Raw genomic sequence first — 24,806 nt, forward strand, 5'->3', positions numbered from 1 at the left:
TTGGCCACCCCTCCCTAAAAGATGATTTAAAAACAGGCAGTGAGTCAGAGAATGTGCAAGGCTAACTTTCTGACGTGGAAGAGAAAAATTATTGCAATGCCCTTTAGCTAAGTCCACTCACTTCAGCCTTTATAGACGGCAGTGATCACGTGGTCACCTCTTCATGAGGAAGAGAGCTTGAAACAATCACAGCAGAACCTCCAGAGATTGGGGGTGGGATGGTATCTGATAGGGCACAGGCAGTACCTGTAAGGTTTTTTTTTTCCTTCTTTTTTTAAAAGGCGAAGGTTTTTTGAGGAAGTTATCTTTTTTCCAGAAAACTAAAGTGGCCCAACTTCCTTTTCCTCTTATCCATCATTGCTCTAGCAGAAAGAGATAGCTGACATGCCTCAGTCTTAGCAGACCGGTAGGGCACTACAATAGGCAGTTTTGCGGAATGCACACCTCAGATAACCGCCCTCTACAGTTTAGCATTTGAATGGGTATATGCAGGCGTGAAAAGGAGCAGACAGTATTACGAGAACAAGGTGGAGGAAGACTTTCTCGTAAACTTTTGCGAATGTTGACACAGACCTGAGAATTAGCTGAAGTTTATTCCCTATCCAACGTATCCAGGAAAGTCACTGATTTGAAATAGAACAGGGTGATTTTATATGTGAACTATCATGAGACCAATAAAAGAATGTAGAAATGACATATAACCAGGTGCTGAAAGAAATTGGATCTGGCCAGGATAAGGACTACGGTGTAATTGGATTTGTGTGTTATCTTCTTGGGTGTTTAGGAGATTGTGTGTGTGTGTGTGTGTGTGTGTGTGTGTGTGTGTTTGCACTGAATGTAAGCTAACTGTTAAAAGTACGTTGTGTAAAGTTGGCCTCTGTAAAATGTGGCCTGTACTTGGGGCTCAGTCAGTCTTGGTTAGTACCTTTTGTTGTTTTTATAAAGTTCGGAATAAAATAACCACTTGTTCCTGATGGGTACCTGGACTGGGTGAGTAGTCATAACTGTAGTCATGATGATTCGTTGTCCAGATTTTGGGAAAACTGGAATCTGGATAATGCATTCCGACTTAGCAATCCTTACACCACTGTGAAGTAGAGAGGTACAAGCTTTAACAATTTTAGGAAAGTTTAGGTCACCTTAGAAATGCAGTGTCTACCAGGGAATTACCTTCCTGTAAATTCAGCCCTCTGACTCACTTCCTCACCTTCCCACCTCTCTCTCTCTCTTTTTTAATATAGTGTTCCTTTTATGTTGAATGACATTACCGTAGCTCTCTGCTTGGTGATCTCCTACTGCCCCTTCAAGACGCAGATAAAATATACCCACTTTGTGAAGACCTCCCCATCCCCAAATAGAACTAATTCCTTCCATCAGTCCTTTTCTTGGAAGACTCTCAATAATGATGGCTAACGCTTAATGAGCACTTCATATGCACCAGTCCCTTTATAAGCAACTGTCATTTAATCTTCGTGTCAACTTTATGAGGCAACTACTATTATTATCCCCAGTTTACAGACGAGACACCTGAGGCTTTGAGAAATTTAGTAACTTGTCCAGGGTCTCAAAGCTACGCAGAGACAGAGCCATGGCCTAAACCCATGCCTTGTTGATTCTCTAAGTGACATAAATGACTCCCGGACCTACATAGATATATGTGATTTATGGTCACATCAATTACAGTTTGGTATGTATGCCCTCCCCAGCAAAAATGTGAGGTTCAAGATGGTAAAAATGACAACCCTTGTAAAAGAATAATTCTTAAAAATTCTGACTCTCACCCAGATATAAAATGAATACTTGTTAAAAATTTTATATACCTCATTAATAAACAAGGGAACCAAGAAATTTGTTATAACAGATTTATAGGAGGACCACAAATTTATATGGAATAAAAGAATGTTGAAATGAATTCACAAATGGATGCAAAACTGGAGGGGGGGAGTCAATTGAACATCCACTGGACAGAATTTATTTGCATCTGTAGATAAGAATTATTTGCATTGCCTTCACTTATCTACAAGTTACAAAGTTGTATAATAGCCCACAGACTAAGGCCTATATCCCTGTGGGATCAGATAATGCCTGGAGGCTTTATCATTCCATGAAAAGGATGCTCACTCCAGTCTTAAATTTTTCCCTGTACCTTTGAGAAACAGTATTCCATAGCAAAGGGCAGAAGCTCGTGGTTTAGATAGGCTCTGAATCCAAAGTACCAAGCTTACTTGTGTGACCTTGAATAAAATTTGGAAGGGATACAAAAAAGTTCACATGCTTGGCAGGTGTGTGCGTGTACACACACATGAATCCTGCAGAGAAAGATCTTGAGGGGATTAAATGTAATAATACAGGAAAAGCCCCTGGCACATAGTAGATACTACTAAATTTCAGGTATTATTAGTAGTAATAAAGTGTCATGTAGTTGTTGCTTAATGAATGTTGAGTGACAAAATCAGGAGTGGACAGACTTTCCTGTTAAGGTCCAGATAGTAAATATTTTAGGCTTTGCAGGCCATATGGCATCTGTCATAACTGTGAAACTCTGCTGTTGTAGCTCAAAAGCAGCCATAATAATATTTAAACAAATAATATAATTGTGTTCCAGTAAAACTTTCTTTCTAAAAACATGCACTGGGCTGGATTTTGCCTTTGGGCTACAGCTTGCTGACCCTGGACTAAATGATTAAAATGCCTAACTCAGAAGCTTGGGGTGAAGGACTAATTGCTAGTCACACCTATTGGTAGACCTTGCCAATGTCACTCAACAGGGAAACCTGGGCAGAGGTTGGTCAGTGCTAAGCTGAAGTTGTAACATGGGAGAGGGCATTTCTCTTTGTTATTATTCAAAGTAAATCGACTACTGGATATGCAGTCAGACCTAGATTTTAATGTTTTCTCTACCACGTACTAGCCGGGTGATCATGGGCAAGTTACCCACCACATCTGTACCTTGGATACACCAACCCTGAGATAACCATGGGGGAATGTAAACTGTGAAATACTCTACCCAAGGTAGTAAGTACTCACTGCCGGAGAGGGAAGTAGTCCTCTATTGATTCTACCATTGTGTGGGAACTATGTAATTTCTATGGTTGAATAGTAGACTAGCTATTTCAGCAGAAGATAAAGATGTAAGGTAAAAAAGTTCTCTCATTGTCACCAGTCTCCAGAGTAACATATATTGAGTCTGAAAATTATTGTATTGGATTAGTTTTGAAAGGTCTTTAGATGTTGGCATCATGTTAAGTTGCCTTACAAATAAGCAGTTGTCTTGAAATGGACTTACGTGATGTCCCATATGTAGCTAAAAATGGTCTTTCTGCCTTAGGGACAACTGATATTTTGAAAGTAAGTCAATAAACTCAACCCAAAGTTGGAAAAAACATTAAGGACCATTAAAACCCAACATCTGGCTACACACTTTAAAGAAGGCCCATTAGCCATGCAAATATGAAGTTACCTGCACTTCTGATAAGCGCAATTAACTAAATAATGAATTCCATTAACAGCTACTTGTGAGACATTAAGACTTGGAAAACTTGGCTTTGATGAGTTGGGAAGTAGAAAAACACAATAGAATTTGGTTTCCTTTGGCAGAGTTTTAATACAAGAAAAAACCCCTTTTTATCAGTTAGATCCAACATCTTCTCATGAATATCCCCCCAACATTTAAAAAGTAAATGGTTGTGTTTTTTAATGTCTCTTAACATTCTTTCTACTGGACTGAGCCAGTTGAAGACATGTTTTCAGGTGGATCCAGTGTTCAAAAATGACCCATATTTTGTTCTTGAGGTTGTAATTGTAATGATTAATTATTAATTAAAAAAATGTATGCCCCATTTTAGGACAGAATCTGCTCTTATATCTCTGTGTGTTGTGTTGTGTAAGAGGAGGTTGTAAGCTGGCGGATGACAGAGCAGACACTGAGCGGTCAGCTTGGGACAGAGCCACCTACTGGCCTTGTGCCTCTGCTTAATCTGAGTCTCAGGTTTCTCGTGTATAAAATGGGAGAAAGACAGGGCCTACCTGCTGTAGGGATTAAATGAACACTGCCCAGATGAAGGGCATCACACACCTGGCTTTGAAGTGAAAAGTGTTGCTGTTGCTCCTCGTCATTACCATCGTTATTTTCAGCCAAAAAATTCTATGTCAATATCCAGATGTCTTAGTCAGCTGGTATCACAAATACTATATGCTGGGTGGCTTAAACAACAAACATTTATTTCTTATGATTCCAGAGGCTGGGGAGCCCACAATCAAGGTGCCAGCCAATTTAGCTCCTGGTGAGAGCCCCCTTCCTGGCTTGTAGATGGCTGCCTTCTTGCTCTGTCAAGGTCATCTTTCTTCTGTCTCTTTATAAGGCCACTAATTCCATTCATGAGGGTTCCACCCTCTTGACCTAGTTACCTCCCAAAGGCTCCACCTCCAAATACTATCGTATTAGGGCTTCAACATATGAATTTTAGGGCAGGACACAGACACTCAGTCTGTAGCATAAGACTAGTGATAAAAAATGGGGACAGGATGAAGCTACAGGAGCTGTAATCATGTAGGATTTTGTAGTTCATTTTTGACTACTTCTCCAGTCCTTGTTTACAGTATACTCATGATAGTTTCTGTTTGTAATATCATCAGGTTTCTTTTTTTTTTTTTTTTTTTTTTTTTTTTAAAGAAGATGTTGGGGGTAGGAGTTTAGTAATTTATTTATTTATTTATTTTTGCTGTGTTGGGTCTTCGTTTCTGTGCGAGGGCTTTCTCTAGTTGTGGCAAGCGGGGGCCACTCTTCATCGCGGTGCGCGGGCCTCTCACTATCGCGGCCTCTCTTGTTGCGGAGCATAGGCTCCAGACGCGCAGGCTCAGTAGTTGTGGCTCACGGGCCTGTGGGATCCTCCCAAACCAGGGCTCGAACCCATGTCCCCTGCATTAGCAGGCACATTCTCAACCACTGTGCCGCCAGGGAAGCCCTATCATCAGGTTTCTATTGCCTTTCCTTCATATCCTCTCCTTTCTGTTTTCACTGGGCTTGGCTTTATCATCATATGCCTAGATTTTTACAGTTAATTTCAAGTCAGCCTCTTTTCCTTTAATGCCCCCCCACCCCCATCCCCACCACCCTCACATCCTGCAGGGCCACATCAGTTTTCCTAAAGCCAGCTTTCTTTGTGGCCCCTTGCACCTTTCAATGAGTGAAGGAGGAGGAAGTTTCCCACAGCCTCCAGGACTGGTTCAGGTCCCACAGTCTGGCTCTCTGTGGTGTGATCCCCAATGCCACCAGCCTTTCAAACCTCCCACTGCTCACTGACACAGCGACTGTGCTCTGGCCATGCTTCTTTACTCACAGGTCCCTGAGTAAGCTCAGTGTTTGCACACAGTGCCCACTGTTCCCTGGACAGCCCTTCTTTTCTGCCTGACTTTCCAAGTCCTGTGCTTGTTTAAATCCCAATTCAAATTCCAGTTTTAGGCCACTCTCATGCCTCTTCTTTCTGAGCCTAAGATCCTTTGTCCCAGGCATTTGAAATTGACACTGTACCTTGTATTCCATGCCCACTGTAATGTCCCCTGTCCTTCCTAGCCCTCAAGCAATGACAGGCATTTTCTCCTTTACCCCACAGTACCATGCACATCCTTGATTATAGTACTTTGCAAATTGTTTCATAAATCACCTGTTTACATATCGCAGAGACCATCTGGGACTTGACTTTAGCTGTCTCCCCAGCGCTTAGCACCATCTATGGTACAGAGAAGGCGCTTAACAAATGCCTGTGAAATAACTAAATGACTGAGCAGGAATCAGGCAGGCCGATAAACATTTGTTGAAGACAGGCATACCTAGTTTTATTGTGCTTCACTTTATTGCGCTTTGCAGATACTGTGTTCTTTACAAATTGGTGGTTTGTGGCAACCCTGCATTGAGCAAGTCTATTGGCACCAGTTTTCCAGCAGCATTTGGTGACTTTGTGTCTCTGTGTCAGATTTTGGTAATTCTTACAATGTTTCAAACTTTTTCATTATTATTATACTTGTCATAGTGATCTGTGATAAGTGATCTTTGATGTAACTATTGTAATTGTTATGGCGCGCCACAAACCATGCCCCGTATAAGACAAGGAACTTAATTGATAAATGTTTTGTGTATTCTGACTGCTCCACCAACCAGCCATTCCCCTTTTCTCTCCTCCTCTGGTCTCCCTATTCCCTGAGACACAACAGTATTGAAATTACAACAGTTAGTAACCCTGCAATGGCCTCTAAGTGTTCAAGTGAAAGGAAGAGTCGCACTCTCTCACTTCAAGTAAAAAGCTAGGAGTGATTAAGCTTAGTGAGGAAGACATGTCGAAAATCAAGATAGGCTGAAAGCTAGGCCTCTTTCACCAAACACTTAGCCAAGTTGTGAATGCAAAGAAAAATTCTTGAAAGAATTGAAAAGTGCTATTCCACTGAATACATGAATGATAAGAAAGTGTAACAGCCTTATTGCTGAGTGGTCTGGATAGAAGATCCAACCAGCAAGATTAGGCTTTCGCTTTCCTTTAAGCAAAAGCCTAATCCAGAGCAAGGCCCTAACCCTCTTTAATTCTGTGACGGCTGAGAGAGGTAAGGAAGTCACAGAAGAAAAGTTTGGAGCTAGCAAAGGTTGGTTCGTGAAGCTTAAGAAAAGATGTCTCCATAACACAAAGGTACAAGGTGAAGCAGCAAGTGCTGATGCAGAAACTGCCACAAGTTATCCAGAAGATCTAGCTGAGATAATTAATGAAGGTGGCTGCACTAAACAACAGATTTTCAATGTAGGTGAAACAGCCTTATATTGGAAGAAACGCCATCTAGGGTTTCCATAGCTAGAGAGGAGAAGTCAATGCCTGACTTCAACCTTCAAAGGACAGGCTGACTCTCTTGGTAGGGGCTAATGCAAGTGGTGACTTTGAGTTGAAGCCAGTGCTCCTTTAGCATTCCAAAAATCCTAGGGCCCTTAAGAATTATACTAAATCTACTCTCCCTGTGCTCTATAAATAGAACAACAAAGCTTGGATGACAGCACATATGTTTATAACATGGTTTACTGAATATTTTAAGCCCAGTGTTGAGACCTACTGCTCAGAAACAAAACAAAACAAAACCTTCTTTTCAGAATATGACTGCTCATTGATAACGCACCTGGTCTGCCAAGAGCTCTGATGGAAATGCCCAACGAGATTCATGTTGTTTTCATGCCTGCTAACACAGCATCCATTCAAGTTTGTGGATCAAGGAGTCATTGTAAGAAATACATTTTGTATGGCTGTAGCTGCCACAGATAGTGATTCCTGTCATGGATTTGGGCAAAGTAAATTGAAAACCTTCTGGAAAGGATTCACTGTTCTAGATGCCATTAAGAACACTTGTGTTTCATGAGAAGAGGTAAAAATATTAACAGTAACAAGAGTTTAGAAGAAGTGGATTCCAACCTTCATGGATGACTTTGAGAGGTTCAAGACTTCGGTGGAGGAAGTAACTGCATATGAGGAAACACCAAGAGAACTAGAATTAGAAGTGGAGCCTGAAGATGTGACTGAATTGCTGCAATTTCATGATAAAACTTTAATGGATGAAGAGTTGCTTCTTATGGATGAGCAGAGGAAATGGTTTATTGAGATGCAATCTACTCGTGGTGAACATGCTGTAAAGACTGTTGAAATGACAACAGAGGATTTAGAATATCATATAAACTTAGCTGATTAAAACAGTGGCAGGGTTTGAGAGGACTGACTCCAGTTTTGAAAGAAGTCTTACTGTGGATAAAATGCTATCAAACAGCATTGCATACTACAGAGACATTATTTGTGAAAGGAAGAATCAGTAGATGCGACAAACTTCATTGTTGTCTTATTTTAAGAAATTGCCACAGCCACACCCCAGCCTTCAGCAGCCACTATCGTGATCAGTCAACAGCCATCAGCATCGAGGCAGGACCCTTCACCAAGCAAAAAGATTACAACTCACTGAAGCTCAGATGGTAGCATATTTTAGCAATACGAATTTTTTTTAATTAAAGATGTACATTTAAAAAAATTTTTAGATATAATGCTATTGCACGCTTTATAAAGTATAGTGTAAACGTAACTTGTATATGCACGGGGAAACCAAAAAAATTCTTGTGATATTTGCTTTATTGTGGTGGTCTGGAATCGAACCCACAATCTCTCTGAGGTGTGCCTGTTGTGAACTGACAGATCAACTGCAGAATCCTTAAAGGAAACACCCTTGTTGCTTCTTTGTCTTCCAGAACTTGCCACGGCACCTGGCACGTAGGTAGATGCTTAAGAAATCGTTACTGACTGAGTACCTTACTGACTGACTGTGGAATGACAGGCCTTCAGTACAGTGTCACGTGCCTTTTTTTTTTTTCAAATGCAAGGCCAGTATCCAGAAGTGTAAGCCGATTAACCTGGTTGTTAGGTTAAAAGAATAGGAAACATTTAACCCCAGACAACACATCTCCAGTGGGATACTTATGACCCAACCATATGCCATCTGAGAGGCTTCAGTGGCTCCTACAGTAGCTAGCCTGACGGGCACCAAAACCCCTCCAGTGGGACCAACAGAAGGACCAGGAATTCCTATCGCGTGCAGTGCGTGAAGAATTAAATTGTTACCACTTAATATTCATTGAATGTCAGTGCTGTACTTTTGTACTAGGAAAAAATAGATGAGACACGAGATACACTCCGTGCAGTGGGCTTTGTTAGCTCTAATTAGTTGGTAGTAGAACAGTGCTGATACAGCAGTTCAGCAGTTAAAGGAAAGCAGTGCCCTCGGTACAAATGTGAGTGTATTTATGCCTCTGGTTCTGTTATGCTTCCTTACTGTGTTGCAGCACCGTTGCTGTTCTGGGGCATGATGGCTAAATTGGGAGAGTTTTACCAGCTCAGAGTTGTAGCAAAACAAGAACAGCCCCATTTCTGAAGGAACTACTTAAATCCCACATCCTTTAATTTTTGTTTTATTGTGGTAACTGGGATTCTGGCTTCTTTGTTCTCTTTTACACTAGAAATTCCTGGGAGCTCCATCTGTGGCCCTAAATTGCAGTTTCACTTGTCTTTATATATAAGGTCTGGCTAATACTGATTATATTTGGATGGATCTGGACTGTGTTCACCTTTGCATTGTCTGGAGACCAGAAAGTAAAATTGCAAAGAGAAAGAACATGCTTTAAGCTGCTTGCAAGACTGACTTGTTTCTGAGGTCTTGCACAGATTCCTAGTGGTGTAGGAACGAAGCAGCTAGTCATCTGGGCATCATTTGGTCCTGCCCCTCTTTTCATACTTGAAGAATAGAGGCTATAGGAGGGAAAGTGACTTGCCCAAGGTCACATAGCTAATTGATGACCAATGTAGTTGGGGTGTAGGAAGGCCCTGCACACCACAACCAGAGCTTTTTTTAATGAGGCTTGTCTCTCAACTAAAGTAGCCCCTCTAACAACAACTATATTTGGAAACATTCACAATCAGTCTGACTTGACATCTCTGAGAATGAGGAACACTCTTTATCTTTACCAATATTCTAAAAATCAAATTTTATATTGCTTATTTTCCCTATGAACTATAACATGTGGTTTTTGAAGTTTTAAGAGACTCCATTCAACTGGATAATGTACATAAGAATTGAGGGTGTCAGTGTATGGAGCCCTAAAACTTGGATAGTTTTGACAATTAATTCAAATAATTTTGAGCAGTCTCTCTAGATATTAATGGCTACAAGAGTTTAGATGGTTGATTTGCTCTCATTTTATCATTTTTATCATCTTTTTCTCCAAGTGCAGATATATTTTTAGGTTCCAAAATTAAGTTGGTAGAAAGAGAAGTGAATTGGAAGTTAGAAAACTTGAGTTCTAGTTCTGTAGAGTGGACAAACCTGAAAAAATTTTAGTACTTACGTATTTCTTTTAACGTGTCATTGAAAAATACAACGTGTATCCACGTCGTGACTTCATAGATGATACTGTTGAGGGCAAAACTAAAAAAAATTGTGTAAAAGCTGTAAGACGCTTAACAAAAATTAAGTAATAGTATACACAGAAAGGCAAAAACTGTGAAGAGGATATTCAAAGAAGAGAAACACAGGATTAGATCATCTCTGAAGCCCTTCCAATCTAAAAATTCTGTCACTGTACTAACTTAAGCCTGGTATTTATTTATTCATTGTTTTGCTGGCAGGTTTTGCGTATCTTTATCAAACAGTCAAGTGGAGAAGGGACTGAATTCTTATGTCTAGGGAGGATGGTGTAACATCACAAACCTAATTTTAACTCTCATGCCATCTGAATTTTCAGGGTAAAAATGAAAGCTTTAATGTCACATTCGAAAACTTTTTAAAGTCAGTGGAACGCATAAGCACAACATTGGGGTTTTCAAGTGGAATGGGGGATGATAAATACATAGAAATCCTGTTCAAATGTTTTGTAAGGGTTATAGTCTACCCTGACGCTGAATTATAAGCTAATTGTGTACAATAGGCTTTTACTGCACTCTCGGCCTAAAGAAGAAATCCATGTCATAACAAACCACATGATTACAGCTTTTCTGAAGATCTGTCAATAGGACTTGCAACACTATGTACATTTGTTATTGGAAAAAATATCAAATATGGCCAGAAGAGGATTCGATAGTGTAAGCAATAATATTATCATATTAGTTTTTTATGGGTAAAAAACTCTAATGGGTCAAGATGGAATAAATGAGAATGTTTTATTTGTTTGAATAGGCCATGGGATATATAAACATTTGACAATCAAGCTTTAAGAACAAGATTTGAGGCTTGGCACAAAACCTGGAGACTTAATTGGAAAACCATTTAAGATGTTAACTCAGGCCTCCCCTAGGAAAGTCCTCCAGGGCGTCCAGCTCCTTTGGTTCTCCATCGCCTGTACTAGCATTTGTCTCGGATAAACAGCTCACTGGCCCATGAATCCACGTGGCCCATGAATTCTGACACTATAGATGGGGGGGCGGTTCTGACCAATCAGATTGTATTCAGGAGATCACTAGGATTCTGGGGACGCTTGACATCCTATCACGCAAGGAAAAATGAAAGAAAATGTGGCCGCTCCACTAGGTTAGGGAAGATTTCAGGGGATTGTAATACATGTCCTCAAATATTTGAAGAATTGTCAAACGGAAAAGGGACTGAATTCTCCTTTGCTATTTCAGAGTGCAGAACTAGGATTAAGAAGGAAGTGACAGGAAGGAAGTGAATGTTTTTCTTGACTGGATCATGTGCCCAGCGCTGTGCTGCTGTTGTTCATGTGATCTCCTTTAATTTCACCAAGTCGTGTGGTAGCTGTTGTTATCTCCTTGTAACAGAAGGAGAGATGGAGGTCAGAGAAACTAACTACTACTACTAATAGTAGTAAAACTACTACCACTGAATTAAAAAAAAAACCCAAAAACCCTAGCATTTATTGTCTGCTGTGTGTCAGGCACTGTTCTAAGTACATTATTCTTGAGTACCCTATTTGTACATTATTCTTTTTCATCCTCGTGGCAGTCCTATGAGTACCTCATGGCAGGTGCTATTTGTATACTCATTTTATGGGTAAGGAAACCAAGGCACAGGAATTAAGCACATTGCTTGGTGTCACGCTGTTAATAAATGTGGAGTGGGATTCAGAGCCAGATTGTCTGGCTTTGTAGCCAAACATGCCCCCACCCTTACGTCATTCTGCATCTTTACTTTCAGAGCATGTGCTGTGTGCCAATCCTAGTGCCTGACAATTTATATCCTTATAGTAATATCATAGACTAGGCATTATTATTCCCATTTTACAGATGAGGGGAAAATTGAGGCTAAAAGAATGAAATAACTTGCCTGAAGCAAATAGCTCGGCCAAATTGTTACTCAGTCTTCAGGCTCCAGGCCAAGTCTCTTTGGACCACGCTCAGCTTTCTCAGAGTTTCTGGATCGGAAACTTTCTAGCAAGTAGAGCTATCAATAACCAGAATGGGCTGCCCTGGGGGAGGAGAGGGGACTCAGGAGCTCCCCTTCTCTGGAAACGCTGAAGAGAAAATTTATGTCAGCTAGGCAGGGAAGGGATAGAGGAGATTCAAGCTTCATATGAAGAATTGAACCCGATGCTCCCTAAGGTTTTGTCCAGCTCTGGGATTTTATGATGCTGTGTTTTCTTCTCATCTTCCCATGTCATCTTGTTTTCCCCTGGGTGTTCTCAGATGTACGTGCAAATCTCAGTCTGCTATTTGAATCTAGCTCTGGGGGTTAGATTGCCTTGGTAAGAGACTCACTTGCTAGGATATTTGAAATGATTCCCTAGGGGAAATGTTAGGTCATGTGAGAAGTCAGCAGCATAAGCGGTAAGGCTGTTAACTAAGAAGGAAAATGCAGCGGGAGGGTCTTCCCACAATGTGAACAGGTAGATCTGCCCATAGCAGTCAGGGTCTCCCTTAAACTTGCTTTCACAGGAAAATGTTTGGCTGTCTTGCCTTTTTCAAGGCGTTTGCCTAATGCCCAATTTGGAAATAGTCGTTTCCCTAGGGTTGTCTCAACTTTCATTATATCCATGGCAACTTGCCTACTCTACTAGATATCTTATTTTCAGCTCTGAATGCCTTTGGGTGGAAATGCCTTCCTTCCTATGACCTCCCAGGTGATATTTGTCATGTTATTCAGTGTGGCTCTGACAGGCTGCACCATCTTGCCTTCCTGTACTTAGTCCTGTGCGTAACAAAGAACATCAGTGTCTCTGGGTCAGGGGATGTATGTAAATTCTGTATCTGCATCTTTATATCCCCCAATTCCCCAATCTTCTACCTTGAGTCAACCCTCCATATCTCTCCTCAACATCTACTAATTGTTTCTCTTTGATGACATCAGGTTGGTGGTGTTGACGGGTGGGCCCTCTCAGCCCTCCTGTGTCCCTCTGACTTATTGTTTTATTTCAGCTGAAAGCTGACAAGACACAGTTTTCTTCGTTCTTCCTCTCCCCTCTTTTTTTTTTTTTTTTTATCCCTTGGCCTTTATTTCACTGTTAATGATGTTGGACATTTGAGTGTTTCTCTGGAGGAGGCAGGAAGATGGGGAAGGATGTTGAAGCCGCTCAAAAATTTGACTGGTGTTTCAATAGTCATAGAAAGTGATCTCCCAGCAGAGAGCTAAAAAACATATCATGTACCACATGATGATTCACTTCTCTAAACTGAAGAGGTTCATAGCATATATCTGTGCTCCCTTCTGCTTTATAAATTCAAAATGATGACTCTGATGTCCCTCTGATAAATTCAGATGGACTCCTAAAGGATTTCTATGCAGTAGTTGTGCCCATAGCTTAGCTGAGTTGTGGAAAGAAAGAAACGGGATTGTCTATGCTTTACCATCAGGATGAGAACTGAACTGGAAAATAAAGATATATAAATATTGACTTTATTCATATAAAGTCCAGTGGTTTCATTCAGATGTTGGTGGTTTCAGTATACATGTGCACAGTCCCAATCTGGCGAGTATCTTAACTTTAGGTATAAGAATAGAATATTACGTATCACTTTCAGAGGGTGACACAGTCTGCTGCGGCAGGGAACAGTTCTTCATGCCCTGGGAAAACTACTTTTAGAAGATAGGCAATATAGGGGCTTCCCAGGTGGCGCAGTGGTTGAGAGTCCACCTGCTGATGCAGGGGACACGGGTTCGTGCCCTGGTCCGGGAGGATCCCACATGCCGCGGAGCGGCTGGGCCCGTGAGCCACGGCTGCTGGGCCTGCGCGTCCGGAGCCTGTGCTCCGCAGCGGGAGGGGCGGCAGCGGTGAGAGGCCGGCGTACCGCAAAAAAAAAGAAAAGAAGATAGGCAATATCAATTGATACAATTAGAATCACTGAGACCGAGTATAATAGAGTCTCAGTAATGGAAAGGCAGACAAACATTTTTATATATTTTTTATTTTTAATATTTATTTAGTTTTATTTATTTATTTGGCTGTGCTGGGTCTTATTTGCGGTACACGGGATCTTCATTGCCGCATGTGAGATCTTTAGTTGTGTCATGTGGGTCTTTTAGTTGTGGCACATGAACTCTTAGTTGCGGCATGTGGGATCTAGTTCCCTGACCAGGGATCGAACCTGGGCCCCCTGCATTGGGAGTGCAGACTCTTAGCCACTGGACCACCAGGGAAGTCCTTATATATATTAAAAAAATCAACATTGGATATAATCATGAGGGTTTCCAGGTTACTCATGAGATCTCAGTGGATTAGTGAATTTTCTCCATGATAACAGCATTGTTAATTTCTAACCTTTACAGGAAAAATCCTTTTTTTTTTTTTTTTTTTTTTGCAGAAGTTAAACTTTCTTTTTGGGTTTCCAATGAGACTTGCTGCGTTCACCAGTTCACAGTCCCTCCGTCCTTTCTTTCTTCTTCCAGCTCTCCTTTCTTTTTCCTTACTTTCCTTCTTCTCTGACAAAGACAAAATAAAATTAAAAGATTAACCATTAAAGAAATGCAGTACTATCCAGGTTATATACTGATGTCTTTATTTCCTTCACGAAAACTGCCATTGTTCAAACAGATTGTTTTTTTTTTAAAAAGTGGAAAAAGGAACAAAAAATTAAACAGAGACTTTAGAGGCAACATGTACAGGGAATCTTGTGTTGAGCTTTCCCTGTGTTCTCTGCTCTACTGCATTTTAATGACCCAGGGTGGGGCGGTGATATGACATATTGTTCCTTATTTAACGTTTTACACTCTCATCTCCACATTGTGTATTTGCTTCTCTTGCGACCTTTTCGTTGCATTGGTAACTGCTTCTTTTCATCCATAATCCAACGTAAGTGTACCTTCCTGCAGAGAAATTACAGGAAGCTGTCAGTGTAGAGTTAATATAGTTAATGCACCCTTAACTCTGCTATAAACTCCTTAAATAATTAAAACTGTATGCTTGAAGAGTCAGATTTGCATTTCTTTACCAAGTTTATTTAGCACACTTTGTTACACTCAATTAAATGAGAATGTCCTGTTTCACTTTCTTTGCTTCAGGTGGATCATTTTGCCTTTTGATTCTTGTGCCCTAGTGGTAATTTCACAGTGCTTAGGTCTCCAAAACTGAACATATATTAATGCATATGTAGATCTATACACACCCATTAAAAGGTTTACTATTTGTACTGAATAGAATCTTTGCCCAAGGCGTTGGAGCATTCCAAGTAACCTAAGGTGTAACTGGGACAGCAGATAATTCATGGGGGTAGAGAAGGAGCTGGACAGAGTTGTTGGAACATCCAGTGTTTTATTTAAAAAGCCCTGTTACTTCGGCATCACCTTCAGTGCCCACAATTTGATTTGTGAATCTCCCTGCGAAAACAAGAAGATAAAAGGTGTTGAATGGTTCTAGAAAGGAAATCAAATACAAGTACTATGACTCTCCACATCTCAGTTGGCAAAGCATGTGCAGAATGTTCTTCATAAATTAGTGCATTGCTTAAGTTATGCATGTTTAAGGAGGAATAAATTAGTTATCCATTTCCTAATGAGTAGTGGGATCCATTGGAGCTTGATGAGAGAGGAAAGAGCATCATTTTACTTCCCCAGTTGGGTTCGATATCCCTAAACTTCACCATTAATCACTCTCTCAATTTCCTGAGTTATTTCTGACTCTACGTGTAAGAGAGTCTGGCCTTTTAATTTTCCTACCAGGTAAGTAAGACTCTTTGAATTTGCCCAGTGGGTTTGTAGACGGGAGATGCTGTCTCCTTTGCACCCAGAAGTGTTCCTTGTTACAATGGGCCCTTCTGTCTTTGCATCGGTTTGTCTGGGTGTGTTCACGGATAACAGTCAATGTGTATGTGCGATGACAATTACGAGGGTTCTAATATGTTTAACTGTTATGGGATCTGTTATGTCTACTTTAGGGTCGACCCCATCCCATATGACACTCCAAAACCAGCGGGCCACACGCGGTTTGTCTGCATCTCAGACACACACTCCAGAACAGATGGTATCCAGATGCCTTATGGGGACATCCTTCTCCACACAGGCGATTTCACCGAGCTGGGACTGCCCTCAGAGGTTAAGAAGTTTAATGACTGGTTAGGTAAGGAATGATTGCGTTCTGGCGCCCCCAATTAACCTTTCCCGTCCGAGTGTCACTCACTGCGTCCTAATTGAATTAGAGCACTTGGAAGCTAGCTCAGCCATTTCTCATATGAAATGCGGTGGTGTCTAGCTTTAATCCAATTCTGTTAATTAAAGATGAATTTTTAGATATTTAATTTTACTGTGCATCCTTTCAGTGCCTGGCCTCGGTGGCTCTGGGGCAAAGGGATGGAAAGCTTTGAAACCAATCTCATCTCACTCATTCTGCTTTAATGAGGGCATTCATTGGCACACATGAGACGTAGAATCATATTTTTAATTCATTGGCTCTGCAATCCTTCCCAGGTATTATAAGTGAAGACCTACTAGTAAGAGACCATTTCTAAGGAACGAAGGAGGATGTAAAAGCCCTTATATAAAGGGAGGGTCCTAGCACAGGGCTGCTTGGGGGCAGCTTTCCCAAGTGAACCAGAAGGGTATCCTAAGACCCCTGAAAAGATAAGATGTCCTGCTGTAAAGCTCCAAAAATTTGGAATACGAAACCACCCTCCACTCTGTGGAAAGGGTAATAGCAACTTTGTGGTTTCTGTAGAGGCACCCGTGGGTCGGGGTTATGGGAAAAATGTTGGCTCCTGGGTCAGGCAGTTGCCAAATATTAGCATTACAAGGCAGTCATTACAAGTCTTACAAGGCGAGATTAGATGACAGATCTTTTTCGGAATCCTCTTAGGTGAGGGAAAGGAGTATAAGAATTACATAGTAAAGAGTAAAAATCACTCCGCAAGAATAATGTCATGAATAATGTGTCAGCCAACAAAAATTACTCAGGAGATTTAAGCAGAAACTCGAAAATTCATATTTCCATCAAACTAAGGCAGGGTTTGAGACATTTTTAAATAATTGATTAAGTGATAAAATATATGTGTTAATGGAAAACAATATTCATTAAAAACAGTGAAAATATTTTAAAAACAATGAGCCTAACTATAACATAACTATTTTGAGTTTTCCTGTGACCTTGCACATCTATCCACCTTTTATAAAGTTGACATCAGGGTACATATCTGCTCTTTTGTCTGTTTTCATTTGATAGTATTGGTAAGATTTTAATTGATTTTGCATAACTTCCATATTTATCCTTTTTGATAGCAGTATGACATTTGTATTGTTCTGTATGTTTATTTAATAAGACATCCCTCTAAAAAATGAACATTTAAATTGATAACAATTTTTCCTCTGAAGCTAGCACTGAAATGTGCGTTTTCATTTGTATATGTCTTTTTGCTTCCATTGACTTATTTCTTAGGGTAAAGTACTGTATGAGTTAAATTACTAAGTCAAAGGATATGAAATTGTTTATGATTCTTGCTGTACATTGGCATCTTGCTTTCCAAGGGGATTGTAGCTGTGTCCTGAATATACCAATTTTACCACGATCTTGGCGACGTTGGATATTGGAGCTTTATATTTCAGTAGGTATTCAGTCATCTCACTTAAAACAGCAAGATATCTTAAATATCATTCAGCATAATCTCATTCTTACAAATGACTCAGATACAGAGAAATTAACTGACTTTCTCAGAGTCTCCTTGTGGTAGAGCTGGGCGAATAATCCAGATCTTCTCACTCCTCTTTTGCATCTGTCAAATTTGCTTTCAAGTACTATTATCTCTTCATTTTAGCAACGTGTATTTATGAACTATTAGCAGACAAAATTATTTGGGGTTGAATTTTGACAGTTTTAAACTGTTCTGTGACAGCTGAATCTCAACACAGAAATGATCTCGCTGCATTGACAACGTTGATTTGTAAAGGAGTAACCCTGTGGGAAGCGTTTACAGAAATAAAAGACAGGATAGATCCTGGTTATAATCTTGTTTAGCCACTGACCTTGGGCAACTGAGTTAACCTCGCTTTTCCCCTTGGTTTCCCTCTGTAGAACGAAGGATTAATACCACCTGTCTTTCTGGTTTGTTGTGCAGATTAATCAGTAAATGATTGCAGCTAGGAAGTTTTTGTGGGCCATTAATAACTGAATGGGGAATGTGGCGAACGAACCATCAACACATATTTACAGGGTAAAAACAAGAGGAGGTCAGAGGAATTGTTTAGTAGAATGGACGTAAACACGGGGAGATTTCATAAGGGAATGTACTCCATAGATGGCAAAGTGCCATAACTAAGGAAATAAAAAGGTAAAGAATTAAAATGCTGAGGTCCGATTGCAAGGTCAGTTCCTTCTCGTCCCATTTCCCCTCTGATCTCCTGAGGCAGGAGGAAGAGGTCTCTGCAAGGGACGCAGGATGCGAGGCTGAAGGGAGCCCGCAGGGGGGTAAGGATAGAGAAGTTTAGAATCCCATAGGGAAAGCCCAGAGTAGCTGCCGGGCAACCTCAGGGTGCTCCGAGGGTGAGAGACCGTGTGATGACACTCTACCACTTGGTTCAGTTGGGAACCTCTCCCCTGAAAAGAGTGCTTCCAGCAAAAGCTGCCAGGTGGCCTAGGAGAGTGGAGTCAGGGGTCAGATCAGTCTAGGGCTTTTGCCATAACAGGGCATTCAACTCTCACCAGAATGGTTCCTCACAGATTCAGCAGGCACTGAGATCCAGTGAACCTCTAACTGATTTCCATCTCTCTAGTCTAGGCCACCCTGATTCTTGGAAACAGCCCGACCATCCCCCAGGCTCCCTTACTTTCCCAAAAGGCTAATCTATTTCGGCTATAGGCTAGGCACTCCTTCTCTCCCTATAATATCCTTTGAAGGTTGCTAATGTAATCTGCATTTTACAGATGAGGAACCTGGAGCACAGCTGGGCTATCTTACCCGAGATCATTTAGCAGAAAAGAAACTCAGAGAGGCTAAGAAATCCACCCAGATTCACTCAGTGAGTAAACTTGGGGTTGTCTGACCCCAAGTTATGAGCCCTTTCCCATTCCATGGTGTTATGAGTGGGTTTATGGCAGCTAGGAAGCTTGCAGACTTTAGGCTTGAATTAAATATGGTAGCTTCCAGCAGCTTCATGTGGAAGTGGAGTAGCTATTTGACCATGTGCTGTTATTTTAAAGATGTGGTTAAGCTCTGCCCATCTTGAATCTCAGCTGACCTACCAGCTGCAGGGGCTGAGAATCCCATCACGAGTTCTGTGTTGGTTCAGACATGGTGGGTCCCTGGTTAATTTGTACATATGCCACCTGGCAGGAGGAACACACAAAGTTATTAATACAAAGTAGTTTATGAGATAAGCAGGCAGCACAGGGTCATAAGATGATAGGACCCAAACTAGGTACAGCCAAAGGTTGGAAAGGTAATGCAGCCTGTAATGATTACGAGCAGCTAGGAAGAGCCTGTGTTGAATTCCCTGCCTTTGATAAGTTGCTTAAACTCCTGAGCCTTGATTTTCTCATTTGTAAAATGGGCGTAATAATAATAATATACCCCATGGTTGCTGCGAGAATATACTCTGTGATATACTCTCTGACCATTCTTAACACGCCCCTTGGCCTCTGGACTTTCAACAGATAGTGTAGAGGGAGACAACAGAGCCAGCGGCATAGAGTGCAAAAGGCAGAGACTAGAAAGGACTGGCGCCATAGATTTAAGAGGAATTTGGAGTGTAAGACGGAGCCCAAAGAGGCATAAGAGTAGAGGCTGAAGACAGGTCTCTCTCTTAACAATTACACTAGTGGGACAGAACATTGGGACTGTAAGAAGACTTGGAGATCCCACCTCCTCATTTTTTTTTTTTTTTTTTTTGTGGTACGCGGGCCTCGAACTGTTGTGGCCTCTCCCGTTGCGGAGCACAGGCTCTGGACGCGCAGGGTCAGCGGCCATGGCTCACGGGCCCAGCCACTCCGCGGCATGTGGGATCTTCCCGGACTGGGGCACGAACCCGTGTCCCCTGCATCGGCTGGCGGACTCTCAACCACTGAGCCACCAGGGAAGCCCCCACCTCCTCATTTGATGGAAGGGGAAACTGAGGCCAGAGAGATTATATGAATTACTCAAGGTCACTCAGATAAGTAATGGTCTTGTTGGGACTGAGACTTGTATTGTCTATGGGTGGCAGGGGCTAGACACCGTACCTCTTCCCCCACCCCTCCGTTACATGTATCATTTCATGCAGTCCTCAAAATAACTTGTGAAGTAGCTTCTATGACTTATGAGTAAGCTATTATTAGCTTCTTTATTACTTAGGAGGAAAACTGAGCCTTGGTGAAGTGAACTTGCCTAAGATCACGTGACTAGGAGATGACCTGAGGATTTGATATTAGGTCTATCAGACTCTACTTCCCATTTGTGTTCTCCTGTCTTTCTCTATTCCCAGTCTGGGGCTTGGGATCCCTGCTGGAGGGACTATATCCTGAGTAAAATGGTGTTTTTGTTTGTTTGTTTGTTTTTTGTGGTACGCGGGCCTCTCACTGCTGTGGCCTCTCCCGTTGTGGAGCACAGGCTCCGGACACACAGGCTCAGCGGCCATGGCTCCCGGGCCCAGCGCTCCACGGCATGTGGGATCTTCCCGGACCGGGGCACGAACCCGTGTCCCCTGCATCAGCAGGCAGGCTCTCAACCATTGCGCCACCAGAGAAGCCCAGTGGTGATTTTTTAATAACTACCTTTCTAAACATACACACTAACACATATATAGGCTCAGAGCCTAAGGTGGGTCTATGTCATTTCTCATATGTCAGAGTTGTCGGAAAGAGGTACAGATAGGTCTTTGCTAAAGAAATACTTTTTAAGGTGATAGTTAAATCCTATAGTCCCATTCATGTGTTAGTTCAGATATGCTCCAGGGGTGTCATGAATGAATAGGCTTTGGTGGGCTGAACTGGGATCCTAGCCACTCAACCATTATGGCATTTTCTTTGTTATCTTGGCAAAAAAGTATCTCAGTCACAGACTAGGCTTAAAAATAAACTTGCCAACTATAGATTAATTGCCAGTTAAAATGTAATTGTTTTTATTGCTGGTAAATTCCAAACCGCTGAAATGCCTGAAGGCACCTTTTGTGAGGCAGTGGGTCGTGTGTGGTCTTCCTTCACTTTGCCCCTTTGGTCTTTCTGTATCTCTTTGATGTTCTTTACTGATCACTTGATTTCATGGCTCCTGTCCTCTCATCTTTAGAATATTTGTGGTAACCTTCTTCTTGGATATGCACATATGTCTGCACAAATGGAGACCTTATCATTTGATTGCATACCAACCTTCATATTTCCAACTTTCAGTTACACCCACACCAACTTTCTTCCCATCCCCCGAATGCACATGCCCTTCCACACCGCTTTCCTGTTGCAAACCCTGTTCCCACTAACTGGAATGACCTTCTCCTCCAGGAGAACTCCTTCATCCTGTGTGACTGGTTCTTTTTCCCTTAACACTTTGGTCAGGCATCTGTGCAGCCCTTCCCGTGGTTGTTATGTCATTGTTTCCTTGTCTGTCCCCTGCCTAACAAGTGCTCCTCGTACACCCAAGTTCTGAGTAGGGCCTGGAACATAGTCAGTGCACACAAAGGATTGTTCAATCACTGAGTGAATGAATGAACATAAAGGATAGGACTTTTCTTCTGCCTGCACGTTTGGCCAAAACTTTAAAATTATGTTGTACTGCATATAAAATGTCTTGCCCTGCCCTTCCTTTTCCTTTTTGTCCTCAAAGTATGTATCCAGTTGGCTCTCGTTAGTGATTCCTATATACTGTGCAGAAATGCTTAAAAAGGGTTTGTGGTGGTTGTTTTGTTTCCTGTATTATAATTAGAAAGACAGCTTTCTTGGGTGGCCTGTTCTTTTAGCCGAAAGTTGATGTTTAACAATCTAGTCACTCAAAATCCCTTTTAACACAGCACGAATGCCATGAAATTAAAATTATGATTTTTCTTGGGTCTCAGTTGTCATTTAATAGCTCTGAGTTTCAGTCTCTCCAGGGCTAAAAGAAAGAATGAAAATCTTCCTTGGAAGATCTCAAGCAAAGTGTTCTTTGTATTTGTAGGAGCACTGTATTAGGCACAGTTATAACAGAGTATGACTGTAGCAAACATCCCAGATCATAGACACACAAATTGGTTCTGCCCCTTTCAGAATAATCATACCGGGAGAATGTGTTCCTCTTCCAGTGATCTTGCTATTGGCCCAAAGCTTTGGAGCTGGTCTTTGGGAAAAGCTTTCACAGCCTGGGCTATTTATTTTATTCTTATAATACATGTAATGTTCATTCCTGATAACTTAGAAAATAGAGATAAGTGAAAGAAGATAACAAAAGTACCCATGGTCAGAGATACCACTGTTAACATTTTTAAAGAAGGCTTTCTATTGAATAGAATAGGGTGATTCTATACAGAATGTTTTCTATTGATACACACGTACGCATACATATACGTGAGTGCTTTTTACCAAAATAGAGATCTTACAGTAATACTGTTTTGTAGTCTGTTTTTCATCTCAACAATATATCAAGAACAACTTTCCACATCAATAAATATGGCTAAAATACTTTTTCCCCAAAAAAGCATACTTTTCGATATAAATAGGATACACATGTTATAGAAATTCAAGTTTTTGACATGTGCAAAGTAGAAAATATACATTCCTCTGTATAATCCTGTCTCCAGAGTAATTACTAGTCGATGTGTAGCATTTGAGAAATTTTTCTACTTTCTACTTTGAATATCCTCAACAGCAGCAAGTCTTTACCCTTTAAGTGTTTTTGTTTAAGGAATATTTTTATTTTTTTTCCTTTTCACAATTTGTTGATTTTATTTTAACCGTCCTCATCCGTGTTCTCTGCTGCTCTAATAGTCCGTCTCTACACAGATGACCATTTCTCAGCAGCCCATTTCTCAAGGTACACAGCAGATGGTTCTGAGGACTCTGGCCCTTGCTCTGTAGTTACTGGCTCCACTGGTAATTACTTGAAGTGGTGAAGTTTTCTAGGGTTCTTGGTCCTGGGAGGACTGTTTTCATTCAGTTTCTTATTCATCCTGTGATAATGGCTGAACACTGTTGTGCTTGTTCCTTTAGGATTTCATGAAACGATGGTAGTTATTGGAGAGGCTTCCTTTCCCCCTGAACTCCCTTGAAGGGAGTTTAATTTCATGTTGTCTTAGCCTAGAAGGGCAACAGAGTGAAACCAGAAGGACATTGTTTTAGGAGAAGAGGTTAGGGACAGGATGGAAAGGCAGGCTTCGCAAGAAGGAGTACAAGATGAGAACGGTGTTTGTACCACCAATGGCAAGCAGGGACCTTGGAGGGAAGGGAACCCACGGGGAAGAAGAAGAGAAGCACGGGTAGGGTCATTTGGCCTTGGCACCATCTCTGTTGAAGGAGTATTTTTAGAAGTTAATAGAGCTATGCATGTTGTCCTGTAACTTTAAAGAATAAAATTACAGCACAGCATTCTGCTGAATGGGTGTACTCTGGCTTATTTAGCCAGATCTTTACTAGTAGACGCCCTATGGTGTTTTCATTTTTCTTTATTATTATCTGCACCGGTGTGATGATCATCCTTCTTGCGCTCTCTTTGCAAACATCCTTAATTTATAGGATACCTTCCTATAAGTAGAATTGTTGCTTCAGATGATATGTACTTTGAAAAAAGGGTTTAATACGTATTGTCAAATTTCCCTATATAAAGATTGTAATTTCTTTCTGATACTCTCAGTAGTATTTGGGAGTTGGTGTCACATATTTTTGAATATCCTCAGTGGCAGAAAATCTTCACCCTTGAAGGGCTTTTTATTTTTTATTTATTTATTTTTTTACCCCAATAGAGAAGGTTACCTTCCTCCATGAAGGGCTTTTTAAAAATGACTACAGACTCTTTTATTAATTGTGAAAGCTTACGTACTCATTGTGAAAAAATGCAAATAACTGTACAGAAAAAAACCAAGTTCACTACTCTTCATAGCGGGAGTGTATCCTGTCGTGTAGTGTATGAATGCATGTGTGTGTGTATTGATGTATGAAAAGACAGTATGGTGTCAGGTTAAGAGCGTGAGTACCAGATTTAGTCTGTGTGTGTGTAAATCCTGCTTTCAACATTGTTAATTTTGTGATCTTCAATTTATTCATCTGTAAAAGAGTTATTAATGCTTAGTGTATCTAACCTACAAGGATTGTGGTGAGGTTAAATATGATAATGGGTACCCAATGTGTACAGGTAGTGAATGGTCACTAAATGTTACCTACTACCCAAGCTGCCATGACTCCTCCTTTCTGTCCTTCTGGTGAATTTCTCTTATTCCCCGGGACGCCAGAACTTCAGGGAAGGTAGCCCTACATTCTCTTGTGCCACAGTGACCTCTGGCCGGTGGCCCACTCTGCCTGTGGAGCATAGAAAAGGATGAGAACCATGGCCTCCCTGACCCCAGAAACCTGGCCCTGTCTCCTTTCCCACACACAACACACAAAGACGTCTCCTTGGATTCTAATTAACCTGTGAACCACACACCTGAGGAGGCCAGGCTTCAGTCTTCCGTCATCTCCCTTGTCTCCCTCCTTGAATCTGGCCCATTGACTCGCCACCCCTACACGTGCACACAGTGTCACCGTCTCTCCTGAAAACCATTCCTGCCCAGTAGTTTCCTGTCTTACAAACCCCAGCACACCAGGCTTTAGCCAGGTTATCGATGGCAGATTTCAATTTATTTTTTAAATTCTTACGCATAATGCTTTCTAGGTGTGGTTTGCACATTTAAGGTTGGAGCTTGCGAAGTGGGCAAGTTGAGATATACCATTTTGAATAAAAAAC

At 41.3% G+C, this 24,806-nt stretch overlaps 1 protein-coding gene across 3 annotated transcripts in view; it reads left to right on the plus strand.

Moving 5' to 3' along the window:
• The window catches only part of MPPED2 (metallophosphoesterase domain containing 2), a 173,295-nt gene that overhangs the window by 33,174 nt on the left and 115,315 nt on the right, over positions 1-24,806 (plus strand). For all 3 annotated transcript variants that reach the window (XM_067749535.1, XM_067749536.1, XM_067749537.1), the window contains exon 3: positions 15,882-16,063. In XM_067749535.1, the coding sequence (XP_067605636.1) occupies positions 15,882-16,063 (182 nt within the window). The remainder of the gene's footprint in view (positions 1-15,881; positions 16,064-24,806) is intronic.

Source organism: Pseudorca crassidens, chromosome 9 (assembly GCF_039906515.1).
Source record: "Pseudorca crassidens isolate mPseCra1 chromosome 9, mPseCra1.hap1, whole genome shotgun sequence".
Lineage (NCBI taxonomy): Eukaryota > Metazoa > Chordata > Mammalia > Artiodactyla > Delphinidae > Pseudorca > Pseudorca crassidens.